Here is an 18,907-nt window from a genome sequence, read left to right on the forward strand (position 1 = left end):
AGTAAAACATTTAAACGTGTTAACCCTCGCAGGGCTGCAGGCCCAGACGGCATCCCCAGCCGCGCCCTCAGAGCATGCGCAGACTAGCTGGCCGGTGTGTTTACGGACATATTCAATCAATCCCTATACCAGTCTGCTGTTCCCACATGCTTCAAGAGGGCCACCATTGTTCCTGTTCCCAAGAAAGCTAAGGTAACTGAGCTAAACGACTACCGCCCCATAGCACTCACATCCGTCATCATGAAGTGCTTTGAGAGACTAGTCAAGGACCATATCACCTCCACCCTACCCGACACCCTAGACCCACTCCAATTTGCTTACTGCCCAAATAGGTCCACAGACGATGCAATCTCAACCACACTGCACACTGCCCTAACCCATCTGGACAAGAGGAATACCTATGTGAGAATGCTGTTCATCGACTACAGCTCGGCATTCAACACCATAGTACCCTCAAGCTCGAGACCCTGGGTCTCGACCCCGCCCTGTGCAACTGGGTACTGGACTTCCTGACGGGCCGCCCCCAGGTGGTGAGGGTAGGCAACAACATCTCCTCCCCGCTGATCCTCAACACTGGGGCCCCACAAGGGTGCGTTCTGAGTCCTCTCCTGTACTCCCTGTTCACCCACGACTGCGTGGCCACGCACGCCTCCAACTCAATCATCAAGTTTGCGGACGACACAACAGTGGTAGGCTTGATTACCAAGATTACTTGTTGGTTATTACTGCATTGTCGGAACTAGAAGCACAAGCATTTCGCTACACTCGCATTAACATCTGCTAACCATGTGTATGTGACAAATAACATTTGATTTGATTTGATTTGATAACGCACCCTTTGCTGGCTCTAACAGCCGCCCAATCAGTTTGCTGTCTGTTCTTAGTAAACTGATGGAGAGGATTGTGTTTGACCAAATAAAATACTCTTTTTTAGAGAACAAGTTAACTACCGATTTTCAGCATGGAATATAGAGAAGGGCACTTAACTTGTACTTAACTTGTACTTAACTTGTACTGCACAACAGATAATTGGTTAAAATAAATGGATAACACGTTGTTAGTTGGAGCTGTTTTGTTAGAGTTCAGCCTATGTTATTGCTGTCACGTGGTTAGAGAGTTATTTATACAATAGAACCCAGAGAATGTTTTTCAATGGAAGCTTCTCTAACATCAGTAGTGCTGAGCAATTCCATTAAAATTCCATTTAGTTATTTTTTTCCCTGGGAGATCGATGTGCAGTTTCTCTGAAGATAAATCAAATCAAGCCCGAACTGTGTGAGTTGTAGTTTCCAACAGGCCAATATTTTACATAGGTTAGCGCAGAAAATGTGCTAATTAACTACAATGACCATAATACATATTTACTTTTTTTGTATAAGCCAACCAATAGAGGACCACAATGGGGAAAAGTCTTTGACTTTTTGTGTATATAATCCATGTCAATTTTGGTAAATGTATTGGTTGCCTGGTGTGGCATCTTTATGTATTCTAAATGGTCAAATCAAATCAAATTGAAAATGACTCGCCTACTTGTCTGGTCTGTGTGGAGAAGACATGGAGACAGAGAAAAGAGAGAACGCCCGATCGAGAGGGACAGAAAACAGATGCTTCGCGAGGTATCCTGAAAATACATTATCTAAGTGATTGACAGTTGGTATTCAGCAGCCATAAAAGTATGCCTTATTTACTTTGAAGAACTACTAAAATAGTGATTTTGTCAGACAGCATAGGCAGCAGCTCTATAGAGATGAGGTGAATACTTGGAATGAAATAATAAAGTCATCAAATAAAACAAATGTAATATACACAACAACTGAAATATTTTATTACAGTTTTTTCCAACTGCTTACACACAAAATCTTTTCATGTCACACGATTTTTGAAACCTCTCACTCAAAGTGCAAAACTACACACCAAATATCCAAAACCATAAGCTATTTCTCAGCGTTTGACTCAGTTGTCAATTGCATAAAACACTTTTTTCAAAACACTACACACAATTATCTACCTAAAACACAAAAATCGAACAGGAAGTGACTTGCTTTCCTTTTCCAAACACAACCAATCAAAATGCTACACTTATTCACCAGGTCACACACACACTCCTCACATGTGCAAACACTAATACAGTAGCTTAACTGATCACTAACCAATCACTGCTTTACTGTAGTATAGGCCTATAAATAGGTCAAAGGTCAGATTACCTGTTTTGAACAATGGATGCCAACAATGGACAGAGAGCAAGAGGAGTAGGAGGGAGAGGAAGAGGACGAGGGCAAAGAAGAGAAGGAAGGAGAGCCATCTCTGATGAGATTAGGGCAAAACTTGTTGATCACGGTTTGACCATGAGAGAGGTTGGACTGAGAGTCCAGCCCAACTTGAGTCGATTTACAGTGGCGTCCATAATTCGAAACTTCAGAAATGAGAACAGGTATGCAACTATCTAATGACTATTTTAGCATTACAGCAATGTACTGTAAAATACGTATGACTGCATAGTATTGCATAAGCATTTGTAACTCTAAGCCATCCATTTACTGCACTGCATTGAATGAATGAGGTTGGTTATCATGCTGTACTACATTTTTTTGTACATTGTTTACAGTTCCTATGCTGAACACATACTGTGTTTGAATTCTGTACAGAGTGGAAAGGCAAAGACATCATAGAGGACGAGGACGCTTGTTTACAGATGTACAAGAGACTGCAATTATAAATATGGTCTATGTGGGGACATAGAGGTTGCCTCTGTCCAAGGTTGGATACGCCATGCTAGGAGATACTTCCCTCGATGGTTGGCAAGAGAAAACGTATCCTGTGATGTGGACGAAGTATTGTGGCCAGACTCAGGCTGGAGAAGAGATGAAGCGTGATCCCCCCCCTACCAATTCCTGGACTGACCCCCGGGACCCCACACACACAAATTGTGTTCTTACTGTATTCTAAAGAACATACTTTTGGTTTACATATGTTTATGGTTTTGTTGTATTTATTTTTATTTATTTTACCAAGTCAGTTAAGAACAAATTCTTATTTTCAATGACGGCCTAGGAACAGTGGGTTAACTGCCTGTTCAGGGGCAGAACGACAGATTTTGTACCTTGTCAGCTCGGGGATTTGAACTTGCAACCTTTCAGTTACTAGTCCAATGCTCTAACCACTAGGCTACCCTGCCGCCCCACAGTATGCTACTGTATACAGCAGTAATGTTTGGCCTAATAAATATTGCATTGGTGTTTACAGTGTACTTGTTACCCCGCTCAGCAGATTACTTTCACTGTAGAACATTGTATTGAAATATAGATATAAGCCTATGAAAGACCAAAGAGCTTTAGATTATATCCAAAAATGTACTATTATGAAAGCAGTGTATGCCATTTGATGCAAATGCTTAATTCTGACATGTGTTTATGGCATTTTGAATGCAGTGTTACATTTTGAAGGAGATGTGAGGCATTTTGCATTTTGTGTGTGCAGTTTTGGGAATTGTGTGTAGAGTTTAGAAAAAAAGGAGACAGTTTTAAAAACTTGTGTAAGCAGTTGGAAAAAACTGTAAAGTAATGTGAATACATGATGGTTCATACTGTAAGTTAGGCCTCACTCCCCCCTATCTGAGATATCTACTGCAGCCCTCCACCACATACAACACCCGTTCTGCCAGTCACATTCTGTTAAAGGTCCTGAAGCACAAACATCCCTGGGTCGATCCTCTTTTCAGTTCGCTGCAGCTAGCGACTGGAACGAGCTGCAACAAACACTCAAACTGGACAGTTTTATCTCAATCTCTTCATTCAAAGACACAATCATGGACACTCTTACTGACAGTTGTGGCTGCTTTGTGTGATGTATTGTTGTCTCTACCTTCTTGCCCTTTGTGCTGTTGTCTGTGCCCAATAATGTTTGTACCATGTTTTGTGCTGCTACCATGTTGTTGTTATGTTGTGTTGCTACCATGCTTCGTTGTCATGTGTTGCTGCCTTGGTGTGTTTTCTCAGGTCTCTCTTTAGGTAGTGTTGTGTTGTCTCTTGTTGTGATGTGTTTTTTGTTCTATATTTATAGAGGATATTTATATTGGATTTATTTTTTATTTTTAATCCCAGGCCACCGTCCCCGCAGGAGGCCTTTTGGTAGGCCGTCATTGTAAATAAGAATTTGTTAACTGACTTGCCTAGTTAAATAAAGGTTAAATAAAATAAAATCAAGTTAAATGCATTAATGGCCAGTCACTACCATCATGGGACTTTTATTAGTTTATTTTTTTCTGTGTTCCAGCATTCAACCCACATGATGCATAATGCATTAATGTACGAAATAGAAAAACGTTATTTTTTAATAGTAGAAACGAAACCGACCCGACCACAAAAATCACTAATCGCTCAGCACTAAACATCAGATATGTACAGTGCAGTGTCCCTCAGGGCAGTTGCCTTGGACCCGTTATTGATCTTCGTTTCTCTAAATGATTTGCCACTGGTCTTACACAAAGCTATAATGACTATGTATGCGGATGATTCCACACTCTACATGTCAGCACCCAAAGCCAGTGAGCTCACTGAAATTCTACATAAGGAGTTACAGTCAGTATCAGAATGGGTGATTAATAATTAGCTGTTCTTAAATACATCTAAAACTAAAAGCATTGTATTTGGTTCAAAACATTATCTAAGACCTGAACCTCAACTGGAGTTGTACATAAAGGGTGTAGTCAATGAGCAAGTTGAATCAAATCAAATCAAATCAAATTTTATTGGTCACATACACGTGTTTAGCAGATGTTATTGCAAGTGTAGCGAAATGCTGACAGTGCTGACAGTGCAGTAATATCTAACAAGTAGGAAGCTGTTCTGCGTTTTTGACACAAATCCACTGTACTAGTTGTTCAGGCTCTGGTGTTGTCCCATCTTGATTACTGTCCGGTAATATAGTGCAGCAAAGAATGACCTAGCAAAGCAGCAGCTGGCTCAAAACAGAGCACCACGCCTTGGCCTTAACTGCACATACATAACTTACATCAACAACATGTATGCCAGCCTTTCCTGTTTGAGGGTTGACAAGAGAGTAACTGCTTCTCCTAGTTTTTATGAGAAATATTACTGTGATGAAAATTCCAGATTGCCTGCATAATCAATTAACCTTCAGCTCAGACATCCATACATACCCCACAAGACATGCCACCATGGGTCTCTTCACAGTCCCCAAGTCACAGCTACGCACCATTTTTTAGAGAGCCATGATCACATGAAACTCCCTTCCATTTCCAATTACTCAAGCAAACAGCAAAATTACCTTTAAAAAACGGATTCAACAACATCTCATTGAACGGCGGGGACTGTGGGCAAAATGCAAATTCTGAAATTTTGTAGATTGACTCGTTAAATGGTAGTCAAGTTTTTGCATTTCAGCAATTCACAGAAATATAAGTCATTGATGCCTTGCTTGCTATAAATACCAAGAAATCCACAGGGACTGACCAATTGGAGCTGGGTCTGCTCAAGTGTGCTGCCCCCTCATTGCTGGCTCAGTAACCCATAGATATTTCAAAAGTATGGAAAACAGCTTATGTGCTGCCACTCCACAAGGGCAGGGATAGCAGTGATCTTGATCATTATTGTCCCATTTCCAGGCTTCCATGTCTAGCTAAGATTCTTGAATCCTTGGTAAATAAACAACTTAGCTCTTTTTTATCTGAGCATAGCATTTTTATATAAATCAATTTGGGTTTAGTCCAGGGCACAGCACTAACACAGCAACCACATGAGTTGTTAATCATTTTGTGAATGCTTCAGATGCTAAAATGAGTTGTGCTGCCTTGTTTGTGGACAAACAAAAGCATTTGATTCTTTGATCATGCCATTTTAATGAACAAGTTGTACTCCTCGATTGGCCTAGGCTCTAACGCCTTCTCTTGGTTTCATGATTATCTAAGTGACAGAACTCAGGCCATCGTGATTGATGTGGTTAAGTCAGAATTTCTTGAAGTAACGGTGTTCCGCAGGAGTTGATTCTAGAACCTGTTCTTTTCACTATTTATACAAATACTATTGGTCAATCTGTTAAAAGTTGTACATTTCATCTGTATGATTGTCACATCCTGACCTTAGTTCCTTTTTTATGTCTCTATTTTTGTTTTGGTCAGGGCGTGAGTTGGGGTGGGCATTCTATGTTTTTGTTCTAAGTTTTGTATTTCTGTGTTTGGCCTGGTATGGTTCCCAATCAGAGGCAGCTGTTTATCGTTGTCTCTGATTGAGAACAATACTTAGGTAGCCTGTTCCCACCTGTGTTTGTGGGTAGTTGTTTTCTGTTTTGTGTCTTCACCTTACAGAACTGTTTCGTTTCGTTCACTCTCTCTCTTTGTTATTTATTGGTTATTGCAGTGTTCAGTTTATTTATTAAAATTAACATGGACACTTACCACGCTGAGTTTTGGTCTGATCCTTCTTATTCCTCATCCGAGGAGGACAACGATCGTTACAATGATACTATTATGTACGCAATTGCCCCAGCTGCTGACCTAGCTGTCACAAGGCTACAGTCCAATTTTGCAACTATGTAGGAAACCTTTACTGATTTAAAACTTGTGCTTTAATACGGGCAATACTAAATACATGTTGTTTTCAAGTTCTCATAAGATTGTCTCAGATGGATTATATCTTCACTCATTGGATGGTTCTATAATCGAAAGAGTCTCTGCATTACAAATACCTTGGTATTAAAAAATATATATATGAATGAGCTTGTTACACAAACAGATTGTGTCTCTCTCTAGTCAGCAGGAAGCAGATTGTGCAATCAACCTTGCTAGCTGTTAATGATTATGGTGATACTATTTATCAAAGTGCAGCTGCCTTTACTTTTAAACCCCTGGATGCCATTTTTTATTTAAGCTTTAACTCAGACAATGCTGGGCCAAACGTGCGCCGCCCTATGGGACACCCGATCTCGGCCGGTGGTGATACAGCCTGGGATCGAACTCGGGTCTGTAGTGACGCCTCTACCACTGCGATGCAGTGCCTTAGACCAAGGCCCTTCTCCCCTGATTGCTCAGTTTGGCCGGGCGGCCAGGTCTAGGAAGAGTCTTGGTGATTCCAAACTTCTTCCATTTAAGAATGAGGGAGGCCACTTTGTTCTTGGGGACCTTCACTGCTGCAGACATTTTTTGGTACTATTCCCCAGATCTGTGCCTCAACACAATCCTGTCTCGGAGCTCTACGAACAATTCATGGCTTGGTTTTTGCTCTGACATGCACTGTCAACTGTGGGACACAGGTGTGTCCCATTCCAAATCATGTCCAATCAATTGAATTTACCACAGGTGGACTTCAATCAAGTTGTAGAAACATCTTAAGGGGGGCTCCCGAGTGGCGTAGCTGTCTCAGGCACTGCATCACAAACCCTGGGCTGTGTCACACAATTGAGGCGGCGCACAATTGGCCCAGTGTAGTTCGGGTTAGGGGAGAGTTTGGCCGGCCGGGATGTCCTTGTCCCATCGGGCTGTAGCGACTCCTCTGGCGGACCGGGCGCATGCATGCTGACATGGTCGCCAGTTGGACTGTGTTTCCTCCAACACATTGGTGCGGCTAGCCTCCGGGTTAAGCGAGCAGTGAGGCTTGGCTCTCGACCTTCGCCTCTCACGAGTCAGTATGGGAGTTGCAGCGATGGGACAAGACTGTAACTACCAATTGGGGTGAAAAAATACGTGATAGTAATAAAGGATGACAATGGAAACAGGATGCACCTGAGCTCTATTTCCAGTCTCATAACAAAGGGTCTGAATACTTATGGAAATAAGCTATTTCTGTTTTTTCTTTTTAATAGATTTGCATAAATAAAGAATAAACCGTTTTTGCTTTGTCATTATGGGGTATTGTGTGTAGATTGATGAGGAACATTTTTTATTTGATCCAGTTTAAAATAAGGCTGTAACGTAACAAAATGTGGAAAAAGTCAAGGGGTCTGAATACTTTCCGAACGCACTGTATATTTATGTTATTTCTGCAATTTGTGTCATGCTGTATTTGACTTGTTTTATGTTGTATTGAATGTTGTTCTATAAAATTGTATATGCAGGGCTCCCTTGAAAAAGAGACACTGGTCTCAATGGTGACTCCCTGCTAAAATAAAGGTCAAATAAATACCCAACCCCCTTTTAGGACAGGTTTGACTCTCTCCTAACCAACCCTGTTTTATGATAATGGGGAGTTAGAGGGTTCATCCTTTCCACATCCCCTGACCTCTACAGTAAACCCCTGAGGCTTCAGTAATGGGAAGGGGGAAGGGTGTTCATCCCTTCTATGTACTTTCTCACCTAGTGGTAGCCCATCTTCTTCACTGGACTGGCCTCATCTAATACCATCAGTATGGGAAGCTTCATGCAATGTGTGTATTTATACATAAAAGAATAGATAGAATATAAAGAATCGCTAAAAACACCTATGACTTAGAATGAGAGTCAAGGTACAGTATTTTAAGGCATGAGAAATTATATGGTCTATATTCAGTAGTATCTAGAATCAGGCAGCAGAGAGCACTAGTGCACTACAGGTCTCCAGGGAGGGAGAGGGACCCAGCTGCACCAAGAGCTGACACTCTGCCTAAATAGCTGACTGCACTACAATTGATCTACTTCTCATCTGAATAAGGGTACAAAATTAGGGTACAAAATTAGATATGGAAGTTTTCCACCAGAAAACATTTTTGACGTCATTGTACTCAATGAGATGTCTATATACAGTACAGCTTTGTAGCCCGGCTGGCAACTGCATCACTGCAGATCCTAAGAGACAGACACAGACCCACTGTGCTGTAAACAGTTACTGTCCTAGCTAGCAGAGAAAAGACTCATTTAAAAAAATGTTTTATTTATTTAACCAGGCAAGTCAGTTAAGAACAAATTCTTATTTTCAATGACGGCCTAGGAACAGTGGGTTAACTGCCTGTTCAGGGGGAGAACAACAGATTTGTATCTTGTCAGCTCAGGGGTTTGAACTTGCAACCTTCCGGTTACTAGTCCAACACTCTAACCACTAGGCTACCCTAGCAGAGAAAATACTCATCCCGTAGATCTTAAGACACATACCCACTGTGCTGTAAACAGTTACTGTCCTAGCTAGCAGAGAAAAGACTCATCCTATAGATCTTAAGAGACAGACCCACTGTGCTGTAAACAGTTACTGTCCTAGCTAGCACAGAAAAGACTCATCCCATAGATCTTAAGAGACAGACACACTGTGCTGTAAACAGTTACTGTCCTAGATAGCAGAGAAAAGACTCATCCCATAGATCTTAAGACACAGACTCACTGTGCTGTAAAGTTACTGTCCTAGCTAGCAGAGAAAATACTCATCCCATAGATCTTAAGAGACAGACTCACTGTGCTGTAAAGTTACTGTCCTAGCTAGCAGAGAAAAACTCATCCCATAGATCTTAAGAGGCAGACTCACTGTGATGTAACAAGTTACTGTCCTAGTTACTGAAGCTTATCCCATAGACTCATCCCACAGATCCAAATTGACCTAGCAACACTTTTAGAAAAAATTGTGCTATGTAGAACCTAAAAGGGTTCTTTGGCTGTCCACATAGGAGAACCCTTTAAAGAACTCATTTTAGTTCCAGGTAGAACCTTTTTGGGTTCCAGGTAGAGCACTTTTGGGTTCTACCTGGGTCCAAAAGGGTTCTACCTGGAAACAAAAAGGGTTCTAACTGGAACCAAACATGGTTCTCTAATAGGGAAAGCTGAAGAACCCTTTTAGGTTCTAGATAGCACCATTTTCTAAGAGTACAGCAAACTCATCTCCTAGACACGTACAGCACACTCTGACATCAGTTGGCCCGGGTTTGGCCCGGGGTAGACCGTCATTGTAAATAAGAATGTGTTCTTAACTGACTTGCCTAGTTAAATAAAGGTTAAATTAAATAATAATAATGTACAGAACGGGGCAAATGGAATGGCATCAAACACCTGAAAACCATGTGTTTGATGTGTTTGATACCATTCCACTGATTCTGCTCCAGTTATTACCACGAACCCGTTCTCCCCAACTAAGGTGGCAACAACCTCCTGTGCCTGACATTGGCAGACCCTCTTTGCCTGGCTTAAGCAGCAGACTCTGGCTGATGTCTGGTGTCAGCCAGTATAAGACCCTCTTCCTCTGACTTTGAGATAAGTCTTTATAAAAGGTTCTTGAGTAATGAGGTCATGAACCATTAGGATTTGCTGTTGAAGGACTGGTACTGGTAGTGTGAGAAGGGTGAGAAGTGGGAGAGCTGTTTCCAATGCTTCATGAAGAAGTGACTCATAAATGAACTGCTCCAGAGTTCAGCCAGGCGACCTACATAAAAGGGATTAATCAGAAATCAGCATCTTGTATAATCAGTTTACTATAGCTGCTGCTGCTACTATAACTGAAAAAATAGGCTAACCAGATGGCTTTGTTAAAGGCATTGTCTACATCCCAAATGGTACCCTATTTCGTATATAGTGCACTATTTAGAGAAAAGGGTACCATTTGGACACATTATTGTGATTTAGAAAGGCAATTAAATCTCAGACAGCATTCAGTGGATTCAGACAAGCTTCGCTGCTTAGCTTTCATCCCAAAATTAGATTTATTTCAGAGGTGAATGAATGTAAAAGCCATTCAATTAAAATGTCTAAATATGAAGACTCCCGTCCCAACTCAGACAGTCATGGCTTTAACCTTGGAGCACTGGGCATAAATCATGGCTGGAAGTTTCTGTCCAGTTCCTAGAACTATACTGAACAAAAATATAAATGTACATGCAACAATTTCAAATATTTTACTGAGTTACAGTTCATATAAGGAAATAAGTATATTTAAATGAATTAATTAGGACCTAATCTATGGATTTCACATGATTGGGCAGGGGTGCAGCCATGGGTGGGCCAGGGAGGGCATAGGCCCACCCACTGGAGAGCCAGGCCCAGCCAATCAGAATATGTTTTTCCCCACAAAAGGGCTTCATGACAGACAAAAATACTCCTCAGCACCTTGGCAAAGGATAAATGCTCACTAACAGGGATGTAAACACATTTGTGGGAGATTTGTTTTTTGTGCGTATTGAAGATTTCTGGGATTTTTTATTTCAGCTCATGAAACATGGGACCAACACTTTACATGTTGTGTTTATATTTTTGTTCAGTGTACATAGATGAATTATCTCATCCTAGTGCAGAAGTTTTCAAAGTGTCAGAGATGGTGGGGATCTATGTTGAATCACTACTGAATTAAGCGAAGGAGCTGCAGAGAATAGAGAAGAGTCGAGTAGTACTTTATTGAGCCCAACTTGGTCAAGTGTTTTTTTTAGTGACTCACTGCTTGGGCACCTTGTGAGTCACTACTAAACAAAACTGAAGAACTGATACTGTACATACATTTTTTAAATACAGTTATACAGTACAGTCATAGAACTGGTTGGTTATCAGACAGACTCAGACAGTGATGTGGATGGTGGAACTACTTACTGTTCATTCAGTCTATGACTCAATAATACCACCTCAGATCAACTAAAGCTGCTCTCTGAGTGCTGCCAGCCTACTATCCTAAAACCACATAGAATGGGATTATCTCATAAAATATTGGAAGGTTGCAAGATTATTTAGCAGTTTATTTTGGTCTGTAAACAGGTGCCTGTCCATCCCCTTTCCTGTATTTCAGAAAAGAGGGGGGTTTGAGACAAAAAAATGAGAATTGACCATGGGACAGAACCCAGAGACACAGTCAGGGTCAAAGGTCAGATTGGAACACGTTATTCCCATAGAATTGGAATGATTTATTCTAATTCTATGACTATCCCATCATGAACCCAACACTGAACATCTGTCTACAGGAAGCTAAATATACCATCTGGGGATGAGGGGAAAAAACGCAATAAACGCTGCTGCCATGTAACATTTCACCTTAAATATCTTTCCACCAACATTTCCTCTCTCTTTTGACTGTTTTCTCTAGCTTGAGTCTTTCTCCTCATTCAACCTCTCTTAAACCTCAGACACACTCCATCCTTCCATTATTACTCTCAAACCTCTCTCGTTCGTTAGCAGATTCATTGCAGGTCAAAAGTTTTAGAACACCTACTCATTCAAGGGTTTTCTTTATTTTTATTATTTTCTACATTGTAGAATAATAGTGAATACATCAAAACTATGAAGTAACACATATGGAATAATGTAGTAAACAAAAAAGTGTTAAACAAATCAAAATATATTCTTCCAATAGCCATCCTTTGCCTTGATGACAGCTTTGCACACTCTTGACATTCTCTCAACCAGCTTTACCTGGAGTGCTTTTCCAACAGTCTTGAAGGAGTTCCCACATATGCTGAGCACTTGTTGGCTGCTTTTCCTTCACTCTGCAGTCCGACTCATCCCAAACCATCTCAATTTAGTTGAGGCCGGGGGATTGTGGAGGCCAGGTCATCTGACGCAGCACTCTATCACCCTTGTTGGTAAAATAGCCCTCACACAGCCTGGAGGTGTGTTGGATCATTGTCCTGCTGAAAAACAAATGATAGTTCCACTAAGCCCAAACCAGATGGGATGGCGTATCACTGCAGAATGCTATGGTAGCCATCCTGGTTAAGTGTGCCATGATTTCTAAATTAAGCAAAATCAGTGTCACCAGCAAAGGACCCCCACACCATCACACCTTCTCCCCCATCCTTCACGGGGGGAACCACACATGCAGAGATAATCCGTTCACCTACTGTGCGTCTCGCAAAGTCAAATTTGGACTCCAGATCAAAGGACAAATTTCCACCTGTATAATGTCCATTGCTCATGTTTATTGGCCCAAGCAAGTCTCTTCTTATTATTGGTGTCCTTCAGTAGTGGTTTCTTCACATAAATTTGACCATGAAGGCCTGATTCACACAGTCTCTTCTGAACAGTTGAACCTGGCCGGTTCCCCTCTTTCCACTGGGATTCTCTGCCTCTAACCCTATTACAGGGGCTGAGTCACTGGCTTACTGGTGCTCTTTCATGCCATACCTAGGAGGGGTGCGTCATTTGAGTGGGTTGAGTCACTGATGTGATCTTCCTGTCTGGATTGGCGCCCCCCCCTTGGGTTGTGCCGTGGCGGAGATCTTTGTGGGCTATACTCGGCCTTGTCTCAGGATGGTAAGTTGGTGGTTGAAGATATCCCTCTAGTGGTGTGGGGGCTGTGCTTTGGCAAAGTGGGTGGGGTTATATCCTTCCTGTTTGGCCCTGTCCGGGTATCATCGGATGGGGCCACAGTGTCTCCTGGCCCCTCCTGTCTCAGCCTCCAGTATTAATGCTGCAGTAGTTTATGTATCAGGGGGCTAGGGTCAGTTTGTTATATCTGGAGTACTTCTCCTGTCTTATCCGGTGTCCTGTGTGAATTTAAGTATGCTCTCTCTAATTAGCTTTTTCTCTCTTTCTCTCTTTCGGAGGACCTGAGCCCTAGGACCATGCCTCAGGACTACCTGGCATGATGACTCCTTGCTGGCCCCAGTCCACCTGGCCGTGCTGCTGCTCCAGTTTCAACTGTTCTGCCTGCGGCTATGGAATCCTGACCTGTTCACCGGACGTGCTACCTGTCCCAGACCTATTATTTGACCATGCTGGTCATTGATGAACATTTGAACATCTTGGCCATGTTCTGTTATAATCTCCACCCGGCACAGCCAGAAGAGGACTGGCCACCACTCATAGCCTGGTTCCTCTTTAGGTTTCTTCCAAGGTTTTGGCCTTTGTAGGGAGTTTTTCCTAGCCAACATGCTTCAACACCTGCATTGCTTGCTTGCTTTTTTCTGGCTGGGTTTCTGTACAGCACTTTGAGATATCAGCTGATGTACGAAGGGCTAAATAAATCAATTTGATTTGATTTGATGTTGAGATGTGTCTGTTACTTGAACTCTGTGAAGCATTTATTTGGGCTGCAATTTCTGAGGCTGGTAACTGAAATGAACTTATCCTCTGCAGCAGAGGTAACTCTGGGTCTTCTTTCCCTGTGGCGGTCCTCATGAGGGCCAGTTTCATCATAGCACTTGATGGTTTTTGCGACTGCACTTGAAGAAACTTTCAACGTTCTTGAAATGTTCCGTATTGACTGACCTTCATGTCTAAAAGGATTGATGGACAATCGTTTCTCTTTACTTATTTGAGCTGTTCTTGACATAATATGGATTTGGTCTTTTACCAAATAGGGCTATCTTCTGTATACCCCCCTACCTTGTCACAACACAACTGATTGGCTCAAACACAATAAGAAGGAAAGAAATTCCACAAATGAACTTTTAACAAGGCACACCTGTTAATTGAAATGCATTCCAGGTGACTACCCCATGAAGCTGGTTGAGAGAATGACAAGAGTGTGCAAAGCTGTCATCAAGGCAAGGGGTGGCTATTTGAAGAATCTCAAATCTCAAATATATTTTTTATTTGTTTAAACTTTTTTGGTTACTGTATGATTCCATATGTGTTATTTCATAGTTTTGATGTTTTCACTATTATTCTACAATGTAGAAAATAGTAAAAATAAAGAAAAAGTAGTGACCGGTAGTGTACATGCTAGCAGATGTCCATAGACTTCCAGTCATTGTGCTAACACTAGTTAACATTGGCTCGTGAAACTACCTCTAACTTTGTTCGAACTGGACACAGAGACATAAAAATGGTATCCACAAGTTCATCTGACTCTGGAGAAGTAGATAAAGGGCCTCCTTGCCAAAATCCCGAAGTATCCCTTTAACACTCTCCAGCCACCACTTGTCTGTAAAGAGATTAAATCCAAACACATAGCTCACTGACAGTGACAGGAGTGACCCAGAACAACCCCTGGTCTGAACAGGCTGGCTGCCGAAGGACAAGCACAGAATAAGAATAGGGAAAATTTGTAAGATCACCCAAGATACGCATCGGGATCTCTTGCCACTATGCCATGCCCATGATCATATGCTCATCCTTCACTAACCTTAATACATTAACTTCAATATGGGGGTTTTCCCCAGCAAAACGGCAGCATTGAAATGACGATTGAACAGATCCCATATTATACCTTTAAGTAGATTGGATAGATGCACTGGAGAGATGCACTGGATAGATACACTTAACACTCAGGGCAGATGTTGTTTCTACATCCATCGATATAATCTTATGAGGACAAACTGAGGAAGGTCAGCCAGGCGGTAGTGTAGGAGCTGTGTGTGTGTGTGTGTGTGTGTGTGTGTGTGTGTGTGTGTGTGTGTGTGTGTGTGTGTGTGTGTGTGTGTGTGTGTGTGTGTGTGTGTGTGTGTGTGTGTGTGTGTGCTGGGTGTGTGTGTGCATGGACCTAATTGGATAAACATTTACCGTTTGAGAGAGGAATAAACTGTGAAAACTGAACAAACTGTGCCTACATCCAATTAAAAGACAAATGATTAATAGTGTATCGTTTAAAAGAAGGGTATAGTGAACATAGAATGAGGCAGACTGAGACTCTGCATATCCAGACCGCAGCTGCGACCTGAAATATCACAGTATGCAAAGTAACCATTCAAACAATAAATTCCCTCATGACTGCAGTGACCTACATATAAAGTACATTAAACACATCCTTATGCATGTACACATTCATAAAGCCTTTATAACAGCTACATAGGACATAACAGCCATCATAACATAAGTCATAAGTGTCATAAGCAAATCTGACATGCTGATTTGGAGCTGATTTGTTAAGCTTTAATATGTGCACAGCTTAAATGCACGTGCATACACACGCACACACCTACACACACGCACGCTAGCATGTGATAGGCAAGCCCCCTGACAGAGAGAGAGAAGCAGAAGCCAATAACATTAAGATGTCCTTGTAATGCTGAATAGCCTTGACAGAGGGCAGTTTCCTAGGCAACCCATTACTTTGGATGTCACAGTCCAGCAGAAAATGGTCCTCTCTGTATTACTGAATAATCATTTTAGGACTATTTTTGCATTTGTTATACTTTCATTTGTTATACAGTTGAACACAGGTGCTGCGACAACTATGACTATGTCCAGAACAATATGTCTCACTCATTCATAATAAATGATGGTAGTGAATACAGAGAGTGAATACAGAGATAATGAGAAGACAGTGAATTCCAAATCACACTCAAATCAAAGCCACTGGCTCACCAGGCAACAGAGGTGACAACCCAATGTTGAAGCAACACCTGTTTTGTTAAGTGTGTTCACTGTTCTCTTCTCCCAGAATAATTTAACCATTCAGAATGTTTCATTCAGACAATACATTTTGCACAGGATGACCCACATTTGTTAGGGGTCTAGTACAGACAGTACGCAACTGACAACTGTTAATTGGATAACACAACTGGCAGTTGGTTACAAGAGCATTCATTGCTGAAAACCTAGCAGCAAATATAACTAGCTGGGTTTATAGAGGCATGATAGTTGTGCTGTAGTACAGTGTACAGCCTAGTTTTGGACAAGCATGTAGAGTGTAGTGGGAACAGTTTTCACCTGATACAATTTTTGTTCCTGTGTAGTAATTCTGTAATTATTCTCGTAACAATATTGTGATATCACATTGTTATATAGTGATCTATAGTAATTGCTTTGTAATTGTGTAGTAATGTTGTTTTTCTAGTTTCTCTCACCTGTCTGAGGATAAAGCTGGTGGAGGTGGTGCTGCCGTCACTCCTCTTCAGCCGACTGCGTCTGGAGTAAGTCCCTCTGTTCACCTGGTGGGCACAGCCAAATCACATAAGTCACTCTGTCACTCTCACTTTGCAGCACCACAACAAGGGCACCTTCAGGAACTCCCTATCTGACTCCAGCATCTGGGGCCTCAGGCGATCAGGTGACTGTCGCCAGGTGGCTGGGCAAAGCCGAAACATACTGTATGCATTTCCATCCAGTAGACTTCTGGGTGTGACGGTGTAGACTCCTGGCTGAGACCTAAAGACTTTCACTGGCTCCCCAAACTAATGCCTCTAGGCTTTAGCTCAGCTAGAGACCTTTCATAAGAACTAAGAATGTCACATAATTGTAGAGGGAAAATACAACTGCATCACATTTCATTTCTGCCTAACTTAAAAACAATTGTGTCGTTGTTAGAATATTTACAGTTTATCACGTTGACTTGGCTATATGCTGTAAGATGTTGTATGTAACATATTGATATAAGGCTGTGAAACTAGGTCATGTGTTCAGTCAGTCTGCCCTTCATAATTGGATTCCAGCTATATGGATGAATTATTAAATACCCTATTTCAAACCACATAAATCAGATTCACACACCCTACCTGCAAAACTTCACACCGAACATCAGTAACCATCACATACAGTAGGGAGGCTATGACTGTACCTAGCCGATTAAACTCAACTACACAATTTAGGATGGAGTTAATGGCAACTAGCGTGAGCGGACTGGAGCTCCGACGTCACATAAAATGAAGAAAAGATGCTGAAATCAGTCATTTAAAAAAAAACAAAAAAACGTAATTTTATGTGACATCGGAGCTCCAGTCCGCTCACACAAGTCGCTGCTCAACTCCATTGTAAATCGTGGAGTTGAGTTTATTCGGCTAGACCTGTGGTTCCTAACCTTTTTTGGTTACTGTACCACCAAGTACATTTTGCTCTGCCCAGAACACTCTTGAATTCCCCTTCATGCATTTTACAAGTAAGTCTATGGTCTCATGAGTCTTCTCAAGCACCCCCTGTGGATAGGCCAAGTACCCCTGGGGTACTTAGGAAACACTGGGCTGGACTGTACCTTGCATTATTGAGAGTTGTTTTTACAAATGTGAGAAAATAAATAAACTACTGTAGCCTATCAATAAGGAAATATTCAGACAACATTACTCAAGAATAGAAGCTGACATTTTTCTTCCCCTGTAACCAACTTTCTGAAGGTAGCCCCATAGAGAATGTTTCCCCATTTTGGTGCAGTGGAGAACACTTTGTTGTCCCACACTGACCTCCTAGGATAGTCCTAAATACATAAACGTAACACACATCACCTCAGTTGGATTTAAGAGTCCAGTGTTTTTGTTGTTGTTGACAACAGTGGGAGAATCGAGTCAAGGACCAAGAACAGCGTGTACAGTATCTCATATAACGCGGCACTTTACCTTCTGGAGTCCGTCGCTAGCCCCGTGACGGGTGTAGATATGCCGGGACATCTCGGCTAGTTCGTCGGTCCAGGGGGGAGGCTGTCTCTCTGTCCCGGTCCATGGCAACTGCTGTTGCGGTTGTTGAGTTGGTTCCTCCAGCTTTGCACTGTTGCTTACAAACTGTCAAAGAGATGAGGAACGATACAGTACTTTCTTGGTAAACAGTCCGTGTGAACGAATCAGTCTTTGCGCGTGTACAGTGCTACTCCACACTGCTGTTGTATGATACGCTACAGATGTGCACGCGCAACTGGCACGATCTTGGCTGCTGGTCTCTGCTTCCCGCATCATCCATCGTGCGGTCCATCGCCATTATGGCATTGGTTTTATCTGTCATTATTATCTTTGTAAAATAGCCTAAGATGCAAATACACAATTGTTTACGTTTGGATGTTTCTAGAGAAATAAGCTTATTTCATTACAGTTTTGTTTTATTACATATTTGTATATGTTATATTATACTGTATATTTATGTATTTCTGACCATGGAATAACCTCTTGAGTCTGTACATATCTATGGATTTGGAATTAAAAGAATGTAACAACGTACTCAATAATTAAATATGAAAACAATAAATCGTGCTGAAATATATTTGGGGATTAGCCTCTGCATGTGAGAGCTGATAAAATAATGAAACTATTGTCCCTTAGGTTTCCACAAAATATCAATTCATCTTTGGTGCTCTGTCTTACAGGGGGGAAAATATAAGAAAAGACATACAGTACCAGTCAGGTTTGGACACACCTACTCATTCCAGGGCTTTTCTTTATT

The 18,907-nt window shown here is 41.7% G+C and overlaps 1 protein-coding gene across 2 annotated transcripts in view; it reads right to left on the reverse strand.

Annotated features, from left to right (window-relative positions):
* Positions 1 to 18,361, reverse strand: part of LOC109868051 (voltage-dependent L-type calcium channel subunit beta-4) — a 50,295-nt gene extending 31,934 nt beyond the window's left edge. For both annotated transcript variants that reach the window (XM_031797094.1, XM_020457454.2), the window contains exons 1-2: positions 18,094 to 18,361; positions 16,615 to 16,698 (exon numbers count right to left, since the gene is read on the reverse strand). In XM_031797094.1, coding sequence (XP_031652954.1) covers positions 16,615 to 16,698; positions 18,094 to 18,144 — 135 coding nt within the window. In that variant the 5' untranslated portion in view covers positions 18,145 to 18,361. The remainder of the gene's footprint in view (positions 1 to 16,614; positions 16,699 to 18,093) is intronic.
* Between the last annotated feature and the right edge of the window lie 546 nt (positions 18,362 to 18,907).

Source organism: Oncorhynchus kisutch, linkage group LG2 (genome assembly GCF_002021735.2).
Source record: "Oncorhynchus kisutch isolate 150728-3 linkage group LG2, Okis_V2, whole genome shotgun sequence".
Lineage (NCBI taxonomy): Eukaryota > Metazoa > Chordata > Actinopteri > Salmoniformes > Salmonidae > Oncorhynchus > Oncorhynchus kisutch.